The sequence below is a fragment of the Syngnathus acus genome, chromosome 19, assembly GCF_901709675.1.
Source record: "Syngnathus acus chromosome 19, fSynAcu1.2, whole genome shotgun sequence".
NCBI lineage: Eukaryota > Metazoa > Chordata > Actinopteri > Syngnathiformes > Syngnathidae > Syngnathus > Syngnathus acus.
The window spans coordinates 5,740,580-5,764,307 of NC_051103.1; the positions used below are offsets into that span (position 1 = coordinate 5,740,580).

A 23,728-nucleotide genomic window follows, 5' to 3' on the forward strand; every position below is an offset into this window, starting at 1 on the left:
AGCTGGTCGATAGAGGGCGATGGTTAGTGCGGCCGCTTAGTTTTAGTGCAGCGCAGAAGAAGAGTCACTTCCGGAGTGACGGTAGGTGGCGGGAATGCCCCGTTAGGTGGCGGGAATGCCCCGTTAGGTGGCTAACCTCCGGACAATCCAAAAAGAAGAAGACTAGTCACTTCCGCGTCAACACAGACTAGCACAACCAACATGGCGACGCTAGATAGTCTTAAACGTTTGGAGTATTTATCTTTGGTATCCAAAGTGTGCACCGAGTTGGAAAACCATCTTGGAATAAGCGAAAAGGATCTTGGTATACCCCAATGTCTTTTGGCTAAAAGCTATACCATTTTGTTTTTATGCCAAATGTTTTGCTAACATTTTTTTGTTCAACAGCTGAATTCATTATCAGCCTCGCAGACAGTCACCCAACATTTGGGGAGTTTAAAGCTGCCTTGACACAAAATGGAGCCGCGTTTACTGTAGGTATCATTCAAAATGGATTATTTTATTGTTTTCAATGGTAACTGACCAGTCAGTTCATTATTGTCTTTCAGGAAACACTCACGAAAAACCTATTTAGAATTATCAAAACCATGCAAGCGAGTCAAGGTAGACATTTTCTTCGTCCTGTGTGTGGTGTTTTAAAACATGAACATTGTCTTGAATGTATTGTTTGTATCCCTCTGGCTCACAACAGCACATCAGCAAAAACCCAAGAGTGAGCAAGACAAGCTGAAAGAAAAATATCCCGCTTTATGTAAACCAGATGATCCCGTGTGGAGGAGGGTAGGCTATGGAACTTCACTTAGAAAAAATACTATTTGTTTTCTGAAATGTCTTAACACTTGTAAATGGTGTGGGGGAAATGTAGAAAAAAAAATTCTGACGTTTACATTATTGTGACTTTCTGTCCATAAAATTACGTCACGTCAGCTCAGTGAAAATGATGAGCAGGTTGCCGCAGCAGCCATGAAGGAGCTGGAGATGCTCATGCCTTCCTCTGCATCTGGGTGAGTTCAGTACATTAACAATGAAAACACTTTAGACAAAACCCAATCTAGTCAGATCCAGCACAAAAATACAATAAAGTCTGTTTTATTCATTCAGTAGGTAACATTCATCAAGTTTATGTACCTTTAGAGAGGAGAGCAGTCGGAAACGTCATTGGTCCGGGTCGAGAGAGTGCGAAGGCGATACGACCGGCAAGCGGCAACGGAAACGACCGTCCCGCTGGAGCGACCGACCACCGAGCCCGCCACGAGACGCCGCAAGGGAGGAGGCGGTCCCGGAACCGAAGCCCGTCGAGCGCCCTCTGTCCGATGTTCCCGTGGTGGGCGACATCTACTGTGGCAAAGTGTCCAGTGTGATGCAGTTTGGATGCTTTGTGCAGCTAGAAGGACTTCGGTACGCCAAATGTTTGCGGAAAATATTTGAATTATCAATCAATCAGCATTGTCAAAAGAGTGAAGTTCTCCAATAATAGACTAAAATGCATGCAGGAGGCGCTGGGAAGGCCTGGTGCACGTGTCGGAGCTGCGCAAGGAAGGCCGAATAGCAGACGTGTCGTATGTGGTCAGCAGGGGACAAAAGGTCAAAGTCAAAGTGCTGTCCATGACCGGAACAAAGGCCAGCCTCAGCATGAAGGTCAGTCTTAGGAGGAGGAAAAGAAACAAACAAACACTCGTGACAGAGCTGCGAACATCATTACAGGACGTCGATCAGGAAACCGGAGAGGACCTGAACCCCAACCGCAAGAGGAACTTTGAAACCGGTACGGGTGCCGGGGACGGGGACAACGCCCTGAGGAATCCCGACTTTCCTGTGGAGGTTTGCGTGGTGGAGAGCGAGGAGAACCCAAGTGAGCAAAAGAGGATGGCCCGCATCACAGACTTGGAAAAGTGGGAGGTCAAACAGGTCAGCAGTTATCTAAAACAAATAAATTTGATTCCTCTGAAATATTCCAACTGGAACTGTCTTGCTTTCCTCATCCAGATGATTGCCGCCAATGTTCTCCCGAAGGAGGAGTACCCGGAGTTTGATGAGGAGACAGGAATCCTTCCCAACTTAGACGACGAGGAAGGTAAGCGTGTTGGTGGCTTTTTTATTTTGTGGTCACATGCCCGTGTTGACCTCGTGACGATCATGTGACCAGATATGGACATTGAGATCGACCTGGTAGATGAGGAGCCGCCCTTCCTGCAGGGTCAGACGCGGTGGAGCAACAACACGAGTCCCGCCAAGATCGTCAAGGTACATTATCATCATTAATATAATTATTATTACAAAGTGAAGTTTCCTTGCTATGACAGAAAAAAATGGACAGTCAAATGTAGTGTCAACAGTTTACCACTAGAGGGCACTAAGTGACTGTAAGAAGGGGTTCTGGACTTGCATTGGCTTAAATAGCATATCACATTCAACAAAGATAATAAAAAAATCTTTCATTGGTGATTTATATTTACTTCAGATTGTTTTCTGCTTGCTAAGCCATCGTTATTCTGTGTACAATTTATTTTTTGTTCATATTTATGGGTGTCTGGAATGGTTTAATTGGATAACCATTATTTCCTATGGGAAAAAAAAATTCTTCGGAGTATTTGTTATGCACCTCATGAGCGCGTGTACCTAACAAAGTGGACAACAATGTCTATTTTCTCTGTTTTTAGAATCCCGACGGCTCGCTATCGCGGGCGGCCATGATGCAGAGCGCCCTGGCCAAAGAGCGTCGCGAGCTCAAGCAGGCGGCTCGCAACGAAGAGATGGACCGCATCCCGACCGGTCTCCACAAGAACTGGATCGACCCCATGCCGGACTGTAAGCGTTCAAAGTTTTCAGCACTGGAAGTGACTGCGATTCTGACTCACTTTCTGTTCTCCCGTCGCAGACGAGGGTCGGCAGATCGCCGCCAACATGCGCGGCATCGGCGCCCTGCCCATCAACGTTCCAGAGTGGAAGCGGTACGCCTTCGGGGGGAACCAGGTGTCGTACGGCAAGAAGACGGAGCTGTCTATCCTGCAGCAGCGGGAGAGTCTTCCCATCTTTAAGCTCAAGGAGGAGCTGGTTCAGGTTCAAAGGGTCTCTTGCACAATCATTAACTCCAATCCTGCCCTGCTGATTTTTTTGCCTTCACTTTCCACAGGCTGTCCACGACAACCAGATCCTGATCGTGGTGGGCGAAACCGGCTCGGGGAAGACCACGCAGATCACGCAGTACCTGGCGGATGCGGGATACACGGCGCGGGGGAAGATCGGCTGCACGCAGCCCCGCCGCGTGGCCGCCATGTCGGTCGCCAAGAGGGTCTCCGAGGAGTACGGATGTCGGCTGGGCCAGGAGGTGAGGGAGAAGCCGCCTGACATGTGAGCAGTGTCCAGGAGGTGGCAGCAATCCATAAAACCATACTGTGATTTGGAGAGAAGTCCTCCATCTCACTTCCTGTTTTTTTAGGTGGGCTACACAATTCGTTTCGAGGACTGCACCAGCATGGAGACCCTGATCAAGTACATGACTCACGGAATGCTGCAGCGGGAATGTCTGATCGACCCCGACATGAGCCAGTATTCCCTCATCATGTTGGATGAGGCCCACGAGAGGACCATCCACACCGACGTCCTCTTCGGACTACTCAAGAAGGTAACCTAGCATGAGATCTTGGCGGCGTGAAGGATTCGGACTTGAATGGAGAGCGCCTTCTCTCTTGCAGACTGTGCAAAAGCGCAAGGACCTGAAGCTGATCGTGTCGTCGGCCACGTTGGACGCCGTCAAGTTTTCGCAGTACTTCTTCGAGGCACCCATCTTCACCATCCCAGGGAGGACGTTCCCTGTGGAGATCCTCTACGCCAGGGAGCCCGAGACTGACTATCTGGATGCCAGCCTCATCACAGTCATGCAGATCCACCTGACCGAACCTCCCGGTATGTAAGGCTCCATCAACCATGCTGTCCTCCAAGCCACAACATCAGATCCTGACCTCCTCCTCCTCCTTTAGGTGACATCCTGGTCTTTCTGACTGGGCAGGAGGAGATCGACACGGCCTGCGAGATCCTCTTTGAGCGCATGAGGATGCTTGGTCCTGATGTTCCCCAGCTCATCATCCTTCCCGTTTATTCAGCACTGCCCAGCGAGATGCAGACCAGGATCTTTGACCCGGCACCACTTGGCAGCAGGAAGGTAAACACCCGAACCGTGATGTAGCGTGTGATTACTGGAAAGAGAAAATACAAAATTACTTGTTTGGAGTAAATGTCAGTTTCATACTTGTGTGGGGAGAAAAATGTATTTATGTGAGGACAAAAATTGAAACAATTAAGATTTTATTTTGCTGTCATGCCATCCCAGCATTTTGTTTCAAGTTATTACACCCCGGTTCATTGATTAAAAGCTTTCAATGTTTTGGTTGTGATGCCAGGTGATCATCGCCACAAACATTGCCGAGACGTCGCTGACCATCGACGGCATCTACTACGTGGTGGACCCCGGTTTTGTCAAACAGATTGTTTACAACTCCAAGTCAGGCATCGACCAGCTGGTGGTGACGCCCATTTCGCAGGTTTGTACATTAAGATCATTATGACGTTAGGCGACTTTACCGTAGGCAAATAGCCAACATCATGCCAAATAGCTATACGTGAGCTTATGGACAAGATTGCGATGCAAATGATGTGTTACTCAGGCACAGGCCAAGCAGCGTTCGGGCCGAGCCGGCAGGACAGGTCCCGGCAAGTGTTACCGCCTGTACACGGAGCGAGCGTACAGGGACGAGATGTTGACCACCAACGTGCCGGAGATCCAGAGGACCAATCTGGCCAGCACGGTGCTCTCGCTCAAGGTACACGCACAGCACACGCTGACGTCGCATTGATGTTGCACACATTGATGTGCGTCGGTTCAACGGCTTTGGGCCCTCGTCCACCCACCAGGCCATGGGCATCAACGACCTGCTGGCCTTCGACTTCATGGACGCTCCCCCCATGGAGACGCTGATCACAGCCATGGAGCAGCTCTACGCTCTGGGTGCGCTGGACGACGAGGGGCTACTCACACGTCTGGGAAGGAGGGTGAGGACCACCGGCAGGAAGACGTTTCTGTGATCAGATTTTTTGGAGGTTCCTGATGTGCGCCGCCTTCCCATCCAGATGGCGGAATTTCCTCTGGAGCCCATGTTGTGCAAGATGCTGATCATGTCCGTGCACCTGGGCTGCAGCGACGAGATGCTCACCATCGTGTCCATGTTGTCCGTGCAGAACGTCTTCTACAGGCCCAAGGTACATGCTTAACACACGGTCTGATTAAGTGAACACGGCAGAAGATGATGAGCTGACACGCAAGCGTGCGTGACTCCCATTGGCAGGACAAGCAGATCCAGGCAGACCAGAGGAAGGCCAAGTTCTCCCAGCCGGAAGGCGACCATCTGACCCTGCTGGCCGTTTTCAACTCGTGGAAGAACAACAAGTTCTCCAACCCTTGGTGCTTTGAGAACTTCATTCAGGGCCGCTCGCTCAAAAGATCCCAGGACATCCGCAAGCAGATGTTGAGCATCATGGACAGGTGAGTGCGGCCATCTCCTTCCATGTCGAGGATGGAGAAAATGTTCAATGTCGGTTGCACAGACACAAGCTGGACGTGGTGTCTTGCGGCAAGTCGACCATGCGCGTGCAGAAAGCCATCTGCAGCGGTTTCTTCCGCAACGCTGCCAGGAAGGACCCTAAGGAGGGCTACCGGACCCTCATCGACCAGCAGGTGGTCTACCTCCACCCGTCCAGCACGCTCTTCAACCGCCAGCCCGAGTGGTGAGTTTTCATTGGGGTTACCGTAGGTTTCCATTTGTCATCAAACTTTCATTTTGACGTTTGGGTTTTTAGAGTCAGTTCATTTATTTATTTGGATTTTAAATGTTATTCAATTCCAGTTTGAGTTGTTAGTGGTTGGGACTTGTGACGCCCCAGTTTGGTGAACGCTGACAGCGGTGTCGTTCTGCAGGCTGGTCTACCACGAGCTGGTGCTGACCACCAAGGAGTACATGCGTGAGGTGACCACTATCGACCCACGCTGGTTGGTGGAGTTCGCGCCCGCCTTTTTCAAGGTGTCCGACCCGACACGCCTCAGCAGGCAGAAGAAGCAGCAGCGCCTGGAGCCTCTCTATAACCGCTACGAGGAGCCTAACGCTTGGAGGATCTCCAGAGCCTTCAGGAGACGCTGACAACTTTGACGGGGACATTGGTAAAGTGTGATGATTGGTAAAGTCTGGTGCTATGTCCTTTATTTTAGGACAAGATGAATGGTCTGACACATTTTCGCTACCTGTTTTTAATCAGAGATGCAAGTAAACCGCAAGTCAAAATGAAAATAAGACAATGTGCTCGAAGACAATTTTGAAATCAGCATAAAAAAACGACGAGTCACGCGCAAAGCCATCTCTGCCTATATTGTCAAGATAGCGTCAGCCATAGTAAGTTTGAATGACATGTATTTATTGTGCTGTACTAAAAAGAAATGTATAGGTATACAACGGTCTTAGTGTGTCATCAAAAATATACAATGTATATAAATATGTATATAAAGAAAACGTGCGTGCCTGTGGAGGCCAAGAAGGAGTCAGGACGTGCAGTCGTGTATAATTTGAAGTATTTATTAAGCAATCTCTTGATCCACAATCGTATTTCGAGGCCTCGGCGGTGACAGGGAGCCTCGGGAAACTCAGCTCCCTCGTGAGATTAATTTAGAACAGAAACACCGTAGCTGTATATACAAGTGGCGGCGGGGGAAGGGGTGCATGGAGGCGTGTATAAAGATGCTTTGGGGGTACAGCAAGGGATTCGGGGGGGCTCGGAGGGATGCGGCTTTAGTACATATAGGCTTTGGAGTAGGGCTGGGCGGCGTGGGCGGGGTGCTCGGCAGCGTTGTAGGGCGGCCCTCCCTCGTCCAGGTGAGACAGCGGCACCGTGTCCTCCTCGTTGACGTAGCGCTCAAACTCGGCCTTCAGGCTGGGCCGCTGATTGTCGGGGAAGGCCAGCGAGATCAGCGCCTCGGGCTCGCACACAAACTTGTACACGTAGCGCTCGCCCGCCACCTGAGAACGGCACGCACGCTTAGCCAAAAAGACCAAAATGGACCAGCTGACCCAGATATCTTTTTTTTTTTTTACCTTCTGCATGATTCCCTTCTCATAGTAGTAGCGCAGAGAGCGGCTCAGCTTGTCGTAGTTCATGGCGGGACGATTCTTCTGCATCCCCCACAACCGGGCCACCTGAGGAGCAGGTTGACGTCCATTATTACTTGGGATGGCAGACAATGCTATGTGCAGTACTTTTTTTTTTTTCTTCCCCAAAATGGCATGAGCACTGAATGTATTTGCGCATGATGCAAGCAGGCATCCAGCATCATGTTGGGCTGATCCCTGAGTGCTCTCAGCCACTAATTGCACTCGTACATTTTTAATGCCTTGTGAAGCCATAATAGAACCGTGCAGCAGCGTTTGGACGCTCCCCAAATGGACACGCGCCCCACTCATAACGACAACGCTAATTGGACACTTACAACTAGATCGCACTTCACCTTTTGGTAGTGGTGTTCTTTTATTTTTTTTAATAAATCATTTGCTTTGAAAGGCTGTGAATGGATTCACTGTGTTGCTTTTCCTTAGACTAGCAAAGTTGTAAGTCTTTGGCTAGCATGTGTTGGTTATTAATGTAGTTTGTGCAGTTTGATATTTGTCCTTCATATCTTTTATGTATTCATCGTTCAAAGCATACATATATAATGCAACTTGTTGAAATTGTGCCTAGTGAACCAAAAGTATGCAAAGGATGACTGAACTTCCTTGACACAAACTGGTACTATTTTCAAATTAGCCAGGGCTTTGGTGCCGTGTTGTGGAAAGTGCGCAGGTACCTCTTCGGGCTCAATGAGCTTGAACTCCATCCCGCGGCCGGTCCAGGCGATGAAGTGCGCGTTGCCGGGGTCATCCAGGAGGGCCACCAAGAATTGCCACAGTTGCAGCGAGCCTCGCCGCTGGTAAGGCGTTCCCTCGCGGAACACGCCGCCACCGCCGCCGCCTGTTTCCTGCTTTACCTCACCTGCAAAGGAGAGAGAACAGTCACCCGGACATTGTCAAGGCAAATTGGACAACGTTTGCAGCGTGACTGGCTTACCGCTCAAGAATTTATTTTCTACTTTCACAGCGACCTTGTAACTTCACAGCTCTACATAACACTGTTCCTAGCATAAAAGGAATGAGTTTGTCTCCAAATGATAAGCATATCTGGTGAGTACGATGCGGTGGTGTTTTTTTTTATTTTTTATGTTCATGTTAGGAGGTAAAGATTGTGCACTGTTATATTGTAGTGATTCTTCCACATGTAGCTCCCACATTTGTTGCTCCACGACAGACCCCGGGAATAAAGTGGATACATCATGTCATCACTATGTACATGATGTTAGTCTACAACAATCTTTATCCTCATCTTTGGTGAGTAAAGATTTCATGTTCCATATGATGTACGTTGGATGATTTTCATAATTGTGATATGATAATTAGCTGGGGTTAAAAGGTGGATTCAGTCAGGTACAATCCGAAATGCAATGGGTTCAGGTTGAAGACATACCGAAGGATGTTGACATGCATGAAATAATATCGGTAGACGCCTCGAGGGGGGTTGATCGTACGGCGTAAACAAGCATGGAAATGCAAGACGTGACAAACGAGAAGGGGCACACGTCAGCGCCCTGAGGCGCTTCGCATCTTCAGCTACAAGTTCTCACGCTGAAACTAAAACCGCTAAACGTCAACTCGGGTGTCTCGCGTTTCCTTCCGAGAGAAAACTCACCTTCAAACTTCTCTGGGACCACGCGGGAGTCATTCTCAAACCCGTAACCTAGGCAACAGGCACAGTGTGTCACAAAAACATTTTTTTATTACACTTTATGTTAAAAAGAAAAAACTTCCCGTGGCCACAGTTGACAAACATTAACAACATCCCCTGATCTTAACAAATAATTGTCAATGTTCAAATGTTTACCTTCGGGGGCTGGCTGGGGGGTGGGATAGGCTTCGCTGTGGTGGTACATGGAAGAACATCCTGACACATCTACCGAGCAAAAGAAAGAAATGTCAAATTAGCTTGCAGACTGACAGCTTCGTATTGTAAGCAAAATCATCACCACGCTGCTAAACAGATAGTCAATGAAATCATTGTAGGGGTGTCTCTGTGTGAGTCTCAGGAACAAAAACAAGCAAGCAGAAGTACAAAAGGTGCAGTAGTGAGTCACTGAGGCGGAATGCAACCCTTCCGATAAGATTCCATTCAAAGCGTTCTGGGTGCAAGCCATGCCAGTGTCTTTGTTGTCTTTCAACTGATATTCCGATTGCCAGTGTTTCAAAGCTATTTAACCAGAGTTGGCAAACACTCACATTTTGTACCTAAGTAGTAGTATATTTAATTGTACTTTGCAATGTGCAAGTCTCACATTTCTTTGTAACTGTAAGCTGGTTTTCCATAGAAGAGCTGATTTGGGCCTGCAGCTTGTTGTTCAAAACGCCCTCATACCACCACCCCCTCCCTCCCCCAAACTCGCGAGAGGTTCGAGTTACTGCCGCCACGCTCATTTTTCCATTATGAGTTGATGGGGCTGCAGCAAAAGGAAGCCACCGCTGCAACGTGAAACCCTACGGCCTCCGCCAGGGACTCTAGTCTTTCCTCTGCCCTCCATTTTCTCAATGAAATTCCTCCACCGCATCCAGGGAGGGAGGGGGGGAGTATGGCAAGGAGGGAAGGCTTCGGAGGGAGGGAAGGAGAAGGTGTGAATGCGCCAGAAAAGAACGTTTCTCCCCCCCTCACTTTTTTTTCCTTGTATGTCCGAGGAGGGGAGGAGGAGTCCACTAGTTCAGGGAGAAAAAGTTTGCTTCTTTACGGACATTCTGTTCCACAGCTGGCTGAGATGGGGGGGGGGGGCTTGCAAGTTTTACCTCACTAGGATTTATTTTACCTAGCCAATAGAACTTTGGATTATTTTTCACCTCAAACACTTGAGTGCAAATAACTCAAGATGTTCATTTTTGTTTAAAAAAAAAAAAGAAAAATCAGCCCTAACTCTCCTTGTTAGTATTTGCATGTAGTTTGTTATGACCTCTGTGGGCTACCGTCCTTGTGTCACTGCTTCTCACCTGTGTTGTAGTCCGTGGGCTCCTGCTTGACCATCATATGTGCCGGCGGAAACCTGTGCGGGTGCTGGCTTGCGTGGGGCGGCATCCCGTGCCCGCGGCCATGCCCCGGCCCTGTGCCGTGCGCCCCCACGTGACCCGCCCGCTCGTAGAGGGGATCCATATATTCTTGTTTGAAGCTCTGCTGCAGGTAGGGCATGCAGGGGTCCGAGTGCTGCCGGTGGTAGCACCCGGCCGGACCGCCCCCGCTGCCGTGTCCCGCCGGGGCGGAGGGCATTCGCTGGAAGGCCTGCGATGGTGCGGGGAATTGGGGGCACATGGGGTCTCCTGAGGGGCCCTGATATCTGTAAGTGAGCAGAAACTTGAAATACACACCGGCCCTCGAGTTTCCAGGCCAGGCCATCATGAGCGGCTAATCGAGGCTCACCTGGCATCGGGGGGGTACGCGTTGCTGGGCAGCGGCTGCGAAGTGGCGGCCGGGTTCATGTAGCCGGCGTCGGGCCGGCCGGCCGCCGCGGGTTTGACCGAGTAATGCTGCTGCATGGGTGACATGGGGGTGCCCGGGCAAGACCGCTTGGCGCCCCCTGCACCGGCCCTTTTCTGCTCATAGGCACTGCAGAAAACAAACAGATACAATTTGATGGAATTATCAACAGAGTTTGAGCGGTCAAGGGTAATGTTTTGATGCTTACCTGGCGTAAAGGCACTGCTCCCCACTGGCGGCGAAGCCAAAGTTGGGCTTGTGGCTGCACGACTGGCTTGGGTCTGAACCCGGACTCTGTGGCTCTTTCTTGATGGTGACGGGCGGGCTGTGAAAGGCCACTGCTGTCAACGCACCGAAAAGACAAAAGACTCACAATTAGCACTAAAAGAAGTTTTCTGTAGAAAGCAGTTGAGGCGTTCAAGTACTTTGACCATCTCGCATGTAACACAGTGCTTGCGTGTCTGTGTGTGTGTACATACAAAACACCAGGTCACATTCCAGGCCCCAAGTCTCCTCACTCGCTTTGAGTCTTGCAGACACAACAGTTAACTTCCTCAGTTAAACAAGTCTGCCACGAAAGCAAACGTCACACCTGCGTGCCAGCTATGCACACACAAAAGGCGATGTCGCCACGATAGGGAAGCTTCACATTTGCGCCCTCAAACCAAGCTGTCAATCAAAAGGGAAAGTTTTAGTGGGATGAGGGGGGGGTGTTCCTGGTGTAACTTTCTAACGCACCCCCCGCCCTTAAAGTAAAACATCCAAAGCGAAGCTTCAAGCTGTGCCGAGGGCTGCTGTTTATTATGTGAGGGGAGGCTTTCGGCCTGAGACGTGTACAGGATGTTTTTCTGGTCCCGGTAGGGTAAACAGCAGCAGCTGTGCACTTTCAGCTGGGGGAGGGGTGCATTCATTCATGTGTGTGTCTGGAATCTCTGTGGGCGTGTACCTGCGCCTGCGCGTGCGTGTGGGGTTGGCACGGATAATTGCACGCTGCGCTTCATTCACAAAAGAAAAAAAACGGACGACCATGTGTGGCCCGAAAGTGAAAGGGCTTGATGACTTGACTTAGTTCCACTTGGAGAAGTCGCAACCCTCGGCGTGTACACAAGTCGGCTTACAATTGGGGACAGGCTGGGGAGGGGGGGCGTACTTTTACATATGTAAATGTCTACTGCGGGAGAAAGGTGATGGTCATGGCTGAGTGCTTTAGGAAGTGAAGGGATCATTACATCATAGAAGGGAGGGGGCTCCCCATTCAACACACACACACACACCCCAGCCAAGCCACCCGGCACACAATGGCCCTCTCAGCTGAGGCACACTAGTGGGAATATATGTCCAGTGGATTCCTATGGGATTCCTAAAACACACACATACACACAGATGAGAGCGACTCACTCAAGATAAGATTCCGTGAAAGACAGCGGCCCGCAGGGACATGATGGAATTACACTTTTCATTTGGACTTGTTTTGTAATAATAGATGATGATAAATTGGAGTCATAACTCTTTGACTCCCGGCTATTCCAAGAAAATATTTCGTAATGGTGAAACGTAATCTTAGCAATGTTGACTGTTAGTCCCTAAAATTAAACTGTTCCTTCTATGGCCCACTTGTGAGAAAAAAAAAAAAAAGTGGAGACAGAACTGGCTCTGGACAGGCTTAAACGGGATGTTTATGCAAAACTTTGCCAAGTCCGCAACTCGCGGCGTCCTCGCCGGCAGTAACTCAACAGACATCGGGCCGGGTGTCAAACCTTGCGACTTAACTCCTTCTCGGGGGTTATCCGCTTCTTTGCAAACATTTACCCCCTCCTCTCGCTCACCAAATGCCTTCGATCAATAAAGCCACTGAAGACGATTCCAGCGTGCTGCTTTTGAAAGGTTAAAAAGGAAGCTATCGATTGACAAGAACGGCTAATGACATTTGCAGCGCAACAAGCCAATCATTCAATATTTCATTGGAAGTTTTTGACACCGTCAAACAGCAACAGAGACAGAATTATGCCACCAAAGAAAATCCAACACACCAAATCAATTAAAATGTAATCAATCTATTTCTGCTCCCAGGCTTTGTAAATCACAGCGAGACAGTGAGGAGGAAGCGAGGCAACAAAACGCCATCCGGGCCTGCGCTCGAGCGTGGAGCGTGCGCGAACATGTGCGCGACATGTGCGCTCTTCGCGGGTCGCCGCGTAATCAAAAAGCCGCTTGCGCTCGTCCTCGTCGTCATCCCGCCGGCGAATCCATTAGTGCTTTCCAATCCCATGTATGAATTTTTAATGGTATTGACGGGAAACGGGCCACTCGCACGGACGTCGCGCCTCGTTAAATGCAAAATGACGTATTATTAGGAGAAACACCTTGATGACATTTATTTACAATTTACCAGTGAGGGTCATTTTTTCCAACCTTACAAAATCAGCATTGTCAAGAATTGGAAAAACTGAGTCCTTGATGCTGAGGGCAAAATGGTTGGCTAACAGGATGTGACCGACGGCCGTCACAGGTTGCTGTGTTTTTCTGCAAATGTCACACTTTCACTTCCTTCTGTATGATAACCGCACTTCTTGTCTGCCAGGGTGAGAACCGACTTGTCCCGGAGTGTCGCCGGCGGCCCACATCAGTCAGCATGACAGCGAGTGGTGGGAGGTAGTTACTGTACTTGAAGTTTTTTTTTTTTGTATTGTGTGTGTCTCTTTATCATCTCTACTTTTGCCAGCTCTGATTGGACTCCGTTATAAATTCTTATTTCTTTAGTAGAAAAGGAAAAGACGGTCTTGCACTAAAGACAGCCATAAACCCCGCGAGCGCCAAAGAGCCTTGACGTGCCGCGTCAACGTTCTGACATGTTCTCCCCGCTGTCCACTTTACGTCCAAATGTGCCGCGTCGGCGCTTCTGACAAATGGTCATCGAGCCGCTGTAAATCTGCCGCTCACGTCGTAGGACGATACATCCTCGTCCCGGGACGCTCGGCGAGAGTGACATCCCGCTATAAGCGAGGGCGGGATGTAATTAATCTGACACCATATTGACTCTTCACTCCCAATCCTCCACCTTCTCAATTTAGCTTAATGTTTAATGTCGCAATCGATATCGCCACACGTTACCGAGACGATATCGTGAACTCCCGCTGCTTAGTTTTATAAATATCGCACTGTAGCCTTAACGTAAGCTAGCTAACTAGCTGATGATGTTGGTTCATCATTTCATTGAGAAGACAATAAAGTAATAATCGGGTTTGGGCCTATCCACAAATGATGTCACAATTCTTGCTCATCCTCTTAACAACGCCCCGCCCCCTCTCAATATCACGATGGACATTTCTAAATGCTTCACGACACGTTTGACCCGCACGTGTCTTAACTCTTTTTCTTGGAGCTGATTTATCTGCACTTTATCTCCATCAAGTCATCTATCAGTTGCTCTGCTGGGCGGGTGAGGATCGATACGCAACACTCTGCTACACCCCCGCCCCTCATTTCGAACCCCCACCAGCACGCCTATGGGCTTGTGTCAGCAGGTCAGCATGAATATAGAAGTTCCAGCAGGCAAATTTTCAAGAGAACATGACATAAAAAAAGCCGTAATGCCGTTTTAAAATAAAAAAATGGGCACAAAAACAAGCTAAGGTGTCGTAAATGAGGACTCGCTAACCTCAACTGGCTTTTCACAAGCGGCCCATTCATAAAACCGCTGCTCCGTGTGACTTTGTGCCTGCGACTTGAGAGAACTCGAGCGTGCCAGAGGGAGGCGTCGCTCCTTTCTGGCAGGCACCTGACTGTTTTTGCTGTTGCGTAGCACCGCCTATTTTTGTGCTCCAAAATTCCTGGTTCTGAAAAGGAGCGCAAGGGGCTGCTTCCGCTGGCCTTCCTCGCCATTCACTCCCGCGGCTCCTCGCTCGCTCTTGCGTCTTCTCCCTGAAAAGAAGCGCAAGCGGCGCTCGATGGCCGCAACTTCCTACGTAATTACTGCAAGGCACAAAACCAAACAATCGTCCCATACAGCTCAGAAATCACTGGATTAGTTCACATCTTGGAACACTCAAACTCTGTGTGTGTGCGCGCATGTACTGTATGTGTGTGTGAAGGAGCAGAGACTTGAGCACACACAGGAAGGGAGGGAGGGTTTTGGAGTATCCACTTGGAAAGAAGTAGAAGGGCTGGAAAGGGGGGGGGGTGGCTAGAGTTTTTTTTTTATGAATGGAGAGCGAAGGAGCAAGCTGCTGAGAGGCACACTTCCTCTTACGCAGGCGGGGGGGAGAAAATTTATGAATGGCTCGCATCGAGTGTAAACAAAAAAAGAAGGAGCTCTCGCCGTCTCAGTTGAATGCTGACTTGTGACCTCGGCACGCAACAATATTGACCACATGAGACTTTTTACTGCAGGAAAATATGACTGTGATTGTTTTGCCATATTTATGGACTTTGTGGCTTTAAGACAAAGATAATTAGCCCCAAGTGTTAAAACTGTCAAATATTTTTTCCGTATAACAATCACACCTTTGTTTGTGCCCACAGGGAAACAAGGCGCGGCGACATTTGGACCCGCTGTTAATGCACAAGATGCGAGACACCATTGACATTTCCCCTGTTTGGTCTTGCGGAGCAGTTGAGAACTCCTAAATGTGACGGTACACACACACACACACACACACACACACACACACACGGCAGCCCGCGGATAACATGCGCTTGTTAGCTAGGTCACAGCGAGATAAATTCAACAGATGTGCAGGTATTGCGCAATTCCTCAGCGTGACATTCCGTTGTGTTATTTAAGTGTTTTTTTTTTTTCCAAACTATGTCGGAGGCCACACCCGTGCAGGTAACAAGCCAGACGCAGTAAACCTGCTCGCCGGGGCGCCGTGTTGGTCCGCAGGCTTAATTATATACTCCAGCCAGACAGGATTAGAGTCTAGCTTGATGCTTTTATACACAAATGTATGCTAGTTTCAATAACAGGTGAGTCACCTGCACAGGTGTCTCTCAATTTCAACACTGGTTGAACTTTTAACTCCTGGCAGCGTCTCAAGACTGATCCCATTCGAAGCATTCAACATCGTAAGGCAACAATAGTAACAAAACCATCGGCCTTTTGTACTGACTGAAAAAAGTTGCTTTCAGTGCCAAAATTCCAATCTGTCAAGTCGTCAAAAACATGAGGACAAAACTCTGCGTTCGCGTCGCTATAGTTTGCCGGTCAAAGTTGAAGAGTCGGAGTGACTATGAGCAGCAGGGACGCTGTCTGTCAACACAAAGCGACCCTTCGCCTTTAAATGAAGCGTCCGTCAATGCACAGCTCCCCCCCCCTGACCTCAAAATCACGGCGGGGTCAGCCGTTAGCATCGGGTCCGCACACGATTGGCCGACCGGGTCGGAAGGGGTTAAGTAGACATGACCCCTGCGCGCCCTCGGGTTCATCTGCACTTCCTCTTGCGCTTTGTGGCCTAATGGACGGCGACAATGTTGCGGGCGGGCATCTGTCATGCGGAGATCGTGACACATGCGGCTTGTGATGGCGCCGTGTTTACACACAAAAGACGGCGGGTAGGATGTCCTCGTGACCTCCCCGTCAAAGGCTGTCACTTCTTTCAAATTCCCACCAAGCTAAAGGTGGAAGTTGGTCACATCAAATTTAAAAAAAAAAATTTGTCTCAAGCATTAACTTTGCGGTTTGAAGCAAATGCCCAAAAATTTGAGGAAGTTGAGTCAAATCATCACGTTGGTAAATTACGCAAGTCGTGAGTTGTCAAATCTTGCGTCGCCACTTACCACTTGAGTTAGCTAGCTTAGTTCCATAAAGACGCAGCATCCACATGAATGGATGTTTGCAGCCCACCTGGATCCCGAGCGCCATTGTTAATCAAAGGGAAGCGCATTCAAATAGTTCGCTTTCCCTTTTTTTTACATCTTCCCGGTTTCCTGCGACGGAACCTCTAGGCTTTTCAAAAGCATGCAAATGGCGACCAGCGCGGCACAATACCGAGGCCCTTTGGTGTCCTGGCTTTTGTCCGCCCGAGAGATTACAGTAAACCGCAGCTCACCCCGGACGATACGTTCCAGAGCCACTTGTGACAGGGAGAAAAATCCACAATCTCGAGACACCGTATAATTTCTTTTTTTCCATCATATTTATTTTAGTCACAGAGCCCCCGTTGACACCTCGGCCGGCCCGCGTGTGACCCCGCCGTCCCGACAGCGGGCCAGAAACAACACGAGCATGTCTAGCGACATCAGATCATACGAGATAAACAATCAAACCTGCGGGGCTACGAAACCGGAAAACAATCTGATGGATAAAACCAGCTCCGAGAGGACAAAGAGAGTCAAAGCACTCACAGTTCTCCGAGTGGAAATCCGGAACAAACTGCTCGTCGCTGTCCGGAACCTGAGCTGGAAGTAGAAGAGAGGAAAGTAGCGTGTCAAACTTAAAAGAGGCATTGTCAGAGAAACAGACTTTTATGTGGACTTATTTCACAAAGACTTTAAATTAAAACCACAACCCAGGCTTGAAAGCTTATTTTAAAAAGCCCCCCCCCCTCCTCCCACCTGTAAATGCAACGTAAAGTCACGTGACAAACTTTGTGACTATCTTAGCTCGTTGGTTCGAGAGCAGCAAACAACAGGCCCAGCGGGATGGTTGTGACCTCGGCAGCCCCCCCGCAGCGGCGCACTGTTGCTCATTCCCAACCTGCATGTGCACGCGTCCAGCCAGCACAATGGTGAATGGACGGGGATCCCTAACGCCAGCCCACGGCACAATAGCGCCTGTCTGAGGCCGCTTGCACCTGGGCCGCCGCCTCTGACTGGACTCATTCACGTCCACCCGAGATGAATTTCATTCACTAATCGGCCGCTTTTGAAAAGGCCAACGGCGGCGGGGCATCGCTGATCGCATCAAGATGTCACCCCGTGCAAAAGCACAATTCTAAACTTTCCAAATTTCAACAGAAACCGAAGAATTAAGCTTTGATTTTTTTTTTTTATTCAGGCCCCAGTTCTAAAAACCTCCCCCTTATGTTTTATCCTTCATCCAGCGCCGATGCGGACACAGTCCAGACCACCGCCACTTGGCTAAACAAAGTCAACGCGACAGTGACAAGTGGCATCCGAGTCGATGCTTTGTCACGGCGCCTGGCACGTTTCCTCGCTCATTGAGCCAGAACAGATTTCTGCAGGGAACATAAACGGCTTCCCATGAGCAAATTTGTATTTTGTCCCTATTTTGGCTTATCATCAGTAGCGACCCAATGTCAACCCTCATGTGAAGATTGTAGAAATCGCAAGTCTAATTTCATTTCATGGAAACTGATAACCTCACTCAAGCCTGGTTTGGGGTTTCAAATTATTGACTTGTGTTGTCTCAGTCACATTAAATCCACCGTGCGAGCGCAAGACGGACAGCAGGCAGAAAAAGAGGAAATCGGATATTTAATCGAATTATTCACTTTTTTCTTGTCATCGTACTTCCCTTTACTGTAGTACACCGAAAACCGGATGACACATTTTTTGTGGCGAGTTCCGACACACATCATTGATTTCTAATGTTATGTAGCATCCCGCGGCCTACTGCGACCTAATAATTACAACATTAGTCGCTGAGTTGCTACTGTTTTGCTTTAGGGTTGGTTTGGATTGCGTTTTTTCGCGTGTATGTGCGTATCTTGCAGAGGTGGCGAAGAAGTGCTCCTTCTGTTGCGCCTCATGGCCCCCAGGTGGCAGCATAATAGACATTGAGAAACGCGAAAAGAAAAGTTTCACCACTGAATTTTCCATAGAGGATAAAGGATATATGCCTGTGAGTATTGTCATGTTACTCAACTTTATTTATAGATCACTTTTGAAAATATCCGTTGAGGCGTATGTTGAGTTTAATTGTTAGGCCGTCTATGGCGTTAAGCATAACGCTAACTGACTGTTCGTCAAGCAAAGCCATTAGACAACAGCCAAGGTTTTAGATTTAGGTGGATACACTTGCAGGAAGTTTAAGATTCAAGTCAGCACAAGAAAGAAAGTGCGTTTTTAAATCAACACAGGCCAACAAACCTCCCCCGACCCCTCCCTCCTTGGTGGGAGTTTCTGGGCTTATAAACCCGAGGGCCTATATGACAAGACGCAACAAGCTTCCCCGACGCTCGCCATCCGCCGCTTCCGCTTTCCTCCTCATCACGGCCAAAAGGAAGAGCCAAAAATTATTTGAAAATCCCCCACCCAGCACTTGCCTTTGTGGTGTTTACAATCGGGGCAAAGTCCTGACAAGTGCAATCGCAGCCTCTCAAGTCTTTAATTAATGCGACAGGAAAAGGAGAAAGCTCAAGCCGCTATTTCAAGTTAAATAACATCTTTGCTGTGCTTCCGCTGGGATGTGACCACAAAAATAAGTCCATATGTCACATATTCGCCCAGGAAATTAACTTTATTATACATATTGACCTTGTGTTTCTATTTTTGACAAATGTCAAACTAAATTAAGTGACTTGCTGGCCTTACTTTTATTGTTTGCAACACGCAAATAATCAAACATTACGAATTCTAACGTTAAAACCAAAGCGTAAAATTAACAGTGCGTTTCCCTCAGACGTGACGTCTCAGCCACTTTTTTGTTTTTTTAAACGACCTGACAATGACGTACCCGCACCGCTGTGCGGCCTTTTCACATGCGGCGTCAAAAGCGACAAGTTCACTTCACACCGGCGTCCCGACACACACAAAAACAAAAGCACCGAGGCAATAAAAGTGCTACAATAGGTGGCTGGCTTTGTAGTTGAAGGTCCTAGTTGTCGTCACACTTAAGCATAGGAAAATAAAAGTCACCGCTCAAGAATTGAACATTTCTCATTCAGATTGAAAATTCATGACTCACTTGATTGTAGACAAATTTAAGTAGGCGTATGTACAGTAGAATTGAGATTTGGTTTGGGCTAAATTTTTTAAAGTTGGTCTCCCATTTGTAGCAACAATTATTTGATCACAAAAGGTGCAGCAACACACGTAGACAGGCAATATTAGATGATAATATTATCTGTGAACAAGTCACATTAGAGCGATGGTGAAACTCCTGTTTGCCGTGTCTGCATGACTTGGTTTTGGCTTGACTTTTCATGATTTTTAAATGTATTTTCATTGCTTTGCTAACTCTGTAAACTACCTAAAAAATAGATTGGTTAATAACTGTACTAAAAAAAAAATCCCATACAGAAGGATTTCCTGGAAGCGGTGTAGTATTTGTGTTTGGTTACTCGGCGCCACATGCGACGCAAGAAAGGCCAATCAATGTATTCCTATTCCCACCACGGGGCAACACGCTGCTTTTATTTGTGAGCCCAAAGTGGAATAATGACTCCATTAGCGCTCACGTCATCAGGAGCAGCAGCGCCTCATGCCGGCTCTCCATGTTTGCTGGCATGAGCGAAACATGCCAGCAGGACCACGATCAATAAGCCAACATGGCTCCTACCTTCCATTCTCATCCGTATATTTTCTTTAATGGTGGCAGAAAAAAAAAGACAAAATGTGCATACCTTTCATTTGGAGTCGTTTAGCAAAACGTATAGCCTGCCCGTCGTCCATTTTAGCATTAAAGGAGCGCGTCTGTCTGATGAAATCAGAGCAACAGAAAAGTCAAAGTCCCTCAATGAGCATGCAAGGGTCTCTGGTGGCCAGCCAATCATAATAAAAATAATAATCGACACACGTATGGACCATTTCCACTTTTCAATGTCGGAAACCCAGTAGAAACAAGTAACAAAGACTTATTAAACCACCATCCAAAGCACGTAAAGAGCACAAGCAAAGTTAAATTACGGCACCAAACGACAATTAAACGGCCTAAAAGACAAATAATAAACAAGAGTGACTCCTATGAGTCTGTTCCATGCTCATTATGTGTCCTTGGCCAAAAACTGCCACTTTTTCTGTCTCAAAAAGAAAACGCAGACAACTCCAATCTCGTAAATGATCATTTCACAGCTTCTCGAAAACAGATGTGAAGAAAATCTTACCTTCTGTCAGCCACGTCTCTTGCAGTTGGCTTAAATCCTGGAAGAGGTCTGCACAGAAGCAAGACACACACGTAAGGAAGGAAAACAATGACGTGCGTGTTCATTACTTTCAAATCAAGTGGACTTTACCTTCAGATTCTTGAGGGGGCAATTCTGTGTCCATGTATTTCCTTTTGGCGGCCATCAACAGTCTATTTGGGGGCCCATTTCCTTGAGATTTCTGCACAGCAACGCATTTATTGACAAATGAATAGTCGGACACATGCAAGTCAAAATTATTTCGTTTGTAACTTTAGTGAGTCGAGAGGTGCGCGAAGTGAGCACGCGTTTTTTCTTTTTAGAGGGGGGGGGGTTTAAAAAAAAAAAAAAAAGAGGAAGAGAAGTGACCATTTGGCGCACGGCGCCAACACTATGAAATCTTTGACGAGGTGCTGTTGTAAGTTGAACAAAATTAATTACAAATAAAATAAGGACGCGTGTTCGCTTGCGAGCCCGAACTCGTCGTCGTGCACGCGCGTAAGAGACCAACAACAACCCCGCAATCGGCTCCGAAAGTCTGCGGTCGAGAAAAAAAAAAAAAGAAAAAAAAAAAAAAGGAAGTGCACGCGGAAGCATACGTACGTTTGCTAAAGTGAAAGGCACTTGCTGGTCCAAGTATGCATCCATGTTACGGTCCATCCGTCAGCCGTCTGCGCTCATTTGGGCCCGAGCAGAGCGGACGGCCGCGCAGCCTGCAAAAGCCTGACGAGGGAGGGAGGGCGAGAGGGAGGAAGAAGGGTGAGGAGGAGGGAGGGTGTGGGGGAGAATGGGGGATGCATGCATAATGAGCTCCATTCACAAAAAAAAAAAGAAAATAGGGGGGGGGGGCGCCGTGGGGGAAGTTATGGCGAGTGATTGCACAGCATGCTTATCTTGCCTTTTTGTGACAGTTTTAACACAATATTACTCTTAATCTTAATCCGTTTTTAAACGATCGTTGAAAAACAAATTTTACCTACTGTTTCTTTCTTTTTGTCCAAAGGAGCTTGCTGATTGGTGCATTTCCTCTTTCAGTGGCTCCGGTTTCAAGGCTTTTGTCAATGCTGCGACTTATGAATGAAGACGAAACCCCGCCCCTCAGCCATTCACAACGCTTCACGGGGGGAAAAAAAGAGGCGGGGCCAGACTCCCAGCAGCCAATCGGCGCCGCTGCAAAAGGACTCAAGGTTCGTGCAGGACTTTCCAGTTGTTTTTCATTCACCAAAAAGAGAGGAAAAAAAATCCCATTCACAAAAAAACCTGCCTTGGCTTGTTTTTCTTCTCGCTGTTTACCTCATCGCACTCCTCCGAGAGCTGGAAAAGTGGCGCTGAATGTGACGTCAATCAGCTTGGAGCTGCGCATTTTTGTGGTTTGAAAGTCCACAAGCGCACGGCCAGGACAAAGATCTTAGCCAGTTAGCACAACTTGAGTGGAAAAACACAAAGGTGAGAGTAGTCTCTAAAGCACTTTTTACACAGAGTGACGGAAACTCATCTTTTTCAAATAAATTACCTCACATGCATATGAAGGTGTGCAGATCGCTATTGACTTGTTTTGCTTGTCAAAGTTGGCTTTGACAAGAGTTCCTCTAACACATGCCATTAAAGAATTCAAGTTGTACCCCCCCCCCCAAAAAAAACCCACGAACCTTTCTAATGTGTTGCTAATAATTAATGTATGCAAAGTTGCAAACAGTTTTTACTTTTTTTGCTTCAGTTCCATGAACATGCTGCTGTTCCTTCCTCTGTGTACACCTTGACCACCTGGGGGCAGTATAATGAAAACATATGGACATGGTCACAGCGCTGCAATAAACTGCAGTAATAGTTGTTCTTCACACTAGATGAAAATATATGCCGGTGAGTATTTTTCTATTATCTTTCTACATGTGTTACTTCACCATTTGTGTTCAAATATCCATTGCTTAAGGGGTTATGACGTTGCGACATTGATGTTTTGAAATCGATTCAAATCAGAAATGTGATTTTGTCAGAAAAAAAATATGCAAACACGCATAAACTCTCCTGAATTTATATTTCCTGTACCAAAACCTTGTCGCGTGTTCCCATTTCTAAACGTCAGCTCTTGTTTTGGCTTACAAGAAACGACACGGTAATATTTTCAAGGCGCCATCAAATATTTACACCCAAAATGAAAGCCATCACATGTGATTACAATACATGTCCGGAGGGGGAGAGAAAGAACTTTGAGTCATAGCACATGTCTTGGACGCACACGTGTTCTTCATCACGTCTCCCAATTGGAAACAAATGAGGTGGAGGCGATGTCGCGCGTCCGGCTAGCTCAGCAGAGACGTTAGCGCTCATTGGACGGACGGGCAGACAGACGAGAGACACTTTGTACTCAGAGTGCTTATTGATTCAAGCGGGATGGATGGAGCGCCATTATGTCTGTTGATGGAGATAAATACGCCAGGAGTGAGCGACACAAGAAAAACCCAGCAGCAACCAAAAGAGCGGAGCGGTGACAGCACACGCAATTCGTGAAAATTGTACAATTGTGTAATAGGCCCAAGTGTCCAAGTACAATGTAACCTAAAAATCCCTGGAAAGGGGCGCAAAGAATCACAAAATGAATTCGTTTGATTTTTTTTTTTTTTTTTTTTTCCTCCCCCTCCAGTTTCCCCTGTGGGTCTGCTGAAAGGATCCAGTGTATTCTTTTTGCCTGTCTGTGCGAGCAGGGGCTTATTCCGACAAACTTTTGTTCTCGAAACACATCCTAGAAAAACCACAATGTGTCCAGTACGCACCGGTTAACACGTTTTTTAAGCAAACACTCTCATGCGTTCGGGGAAGGTTTGTTTAGATGACGAGCCGCGGCGACTGGGAAATAATTTGCCGTGCAAACAGCGGCCGTGTGAACGGCCGAGTGGGACCGCGCATGCCCGCGAGTGCCCCGACACGCACAACTTTTCGTTCAAAATAACAACGGGCTAACCCCGAGCGCCCGTGCCGAGGCCCGAGGTGAAATGGTTCAGGTGTACCTAATATTGTGTCTGTTGCCATCGCTGTTTCACAAGTCTTACATTTAATTCCCTTCGGTCATTCCC

General features: G+C 47.9%; 2 protein-coding genes across 6 annotated transcripts; one reads left to right on the forward strand and one right to left on the reverse strand.

The window, feature by feature from the left end:
- The first annotated feature begins 105 nt into the window (after window positions 1-105).
- On the forward strand, window positions 106-21,781 carry LOC119138831 (ATP-dependent RNA helicase DHX8-like). Of its 3 annotated transcripts, XR_005101239.1 has the most exons (27): window positions 108-304; window positions 388-473; window positions 549-603; window positions 692-776; window positions 927-1,004; window positions 1,120-1,398; window positions 1,494-1,638; window positions 1,705-1,908; window positions 1,987-2,074; window positions 2,147-2,244; window positions 2,661-2,808; window positions 2,879-3,060; window positions 3,134-3,328; window positions 3,440-3,625; window positions 3,696-3,906; window positions 3,981-4,162; window positions 4,401-4,541; window positions 4,665-4,820; window positions 4,912-5,049; window positions 5,128-5,256; window positions 5,343-5,539; window positions 5,602-5,781; window positions 5,972-8,255; window positions 8,354-8,459; window positions 13,217-13,287; window positions 15,157-15,269; window positions 21,693-21,781. XR_005101239.1 is itself a non-coding variant. In XM_037279207.1 (23 exons), the coding sequence occupies exons 1-23, from the start codon at window positions 202-204 to the stop codon at window positions 6,189-6,191; spliced, it is 3,471 nt and encodes a 1,156-aa protein (XP_037135102.1). In that variant the 5' UTR covers window positions 106-201. The 3 variants fall into 3 exon arrangements, 1 of the variants encoding a protein (XP_037135102.1); XR_005101238.1 differs by having other exon boundaries at window positions 5,972-8,459; XM_037279207.1 differs by lacking the exons at window positions 8,354-8,459; window positions 13,217-13,287; window positions 15,157-15,269; window positions 21,693-21,781 and having other exon boundaries at window positions 106-304; window positions 1,135-1,398; window positions 5,972-6,191.
- etv4 (ETS variant transcription factor 4) lies at window positions 6,605-21,733 on the reverse strand. Of its 3 annotated transcripts, none has more exons than XM_037279212.1 (13): window positions 21,638-21,733; window positions 21,261-21,380; window positions 20,769-20,859; window positions 20,640-20,687; window positions 16,978-17,031; window positions 10,844-10,973; window positions 10,579-10,764; window positions 10,155-10,495; window positions 9,010-9,078; window positions 8,818-8,865; window positions 7,883-8,067; window positions 7,137-7,238; window positions 6,605-7,061 (listed from the first exon to the last, which is right to left on the reverse strand). In XM_037279212.1, exons 2-13 carry the CDS (start codon window positions 21,315-21,317, stop codon window positions 6,834-6,836), a joined length of 1,539 nt encoding a protein of 512 aa, XP_037135107.1. In that variant the 5' UTR covers window positions 21,318-21,380; window positions 21,638-21,733; the 3' UTR covers window positions 6,605-6,833. The 3 variants fall into 3 exon arrangements, with proteins under 3 accessions (XP_037135107.1, XP_037135105.1, XP_037135104.1); XM_037279210.1 differs by having other exon boundaries at window positions 10,844-10,976; XM_037279209.1 differs by having other exon boundaries at window positions 6,834-7,061; window positions 10,844-10,976; window positions 21,634-21,721.
- Window positions 21,782-23,728: the final 1,947 nt, after the last annotated feature.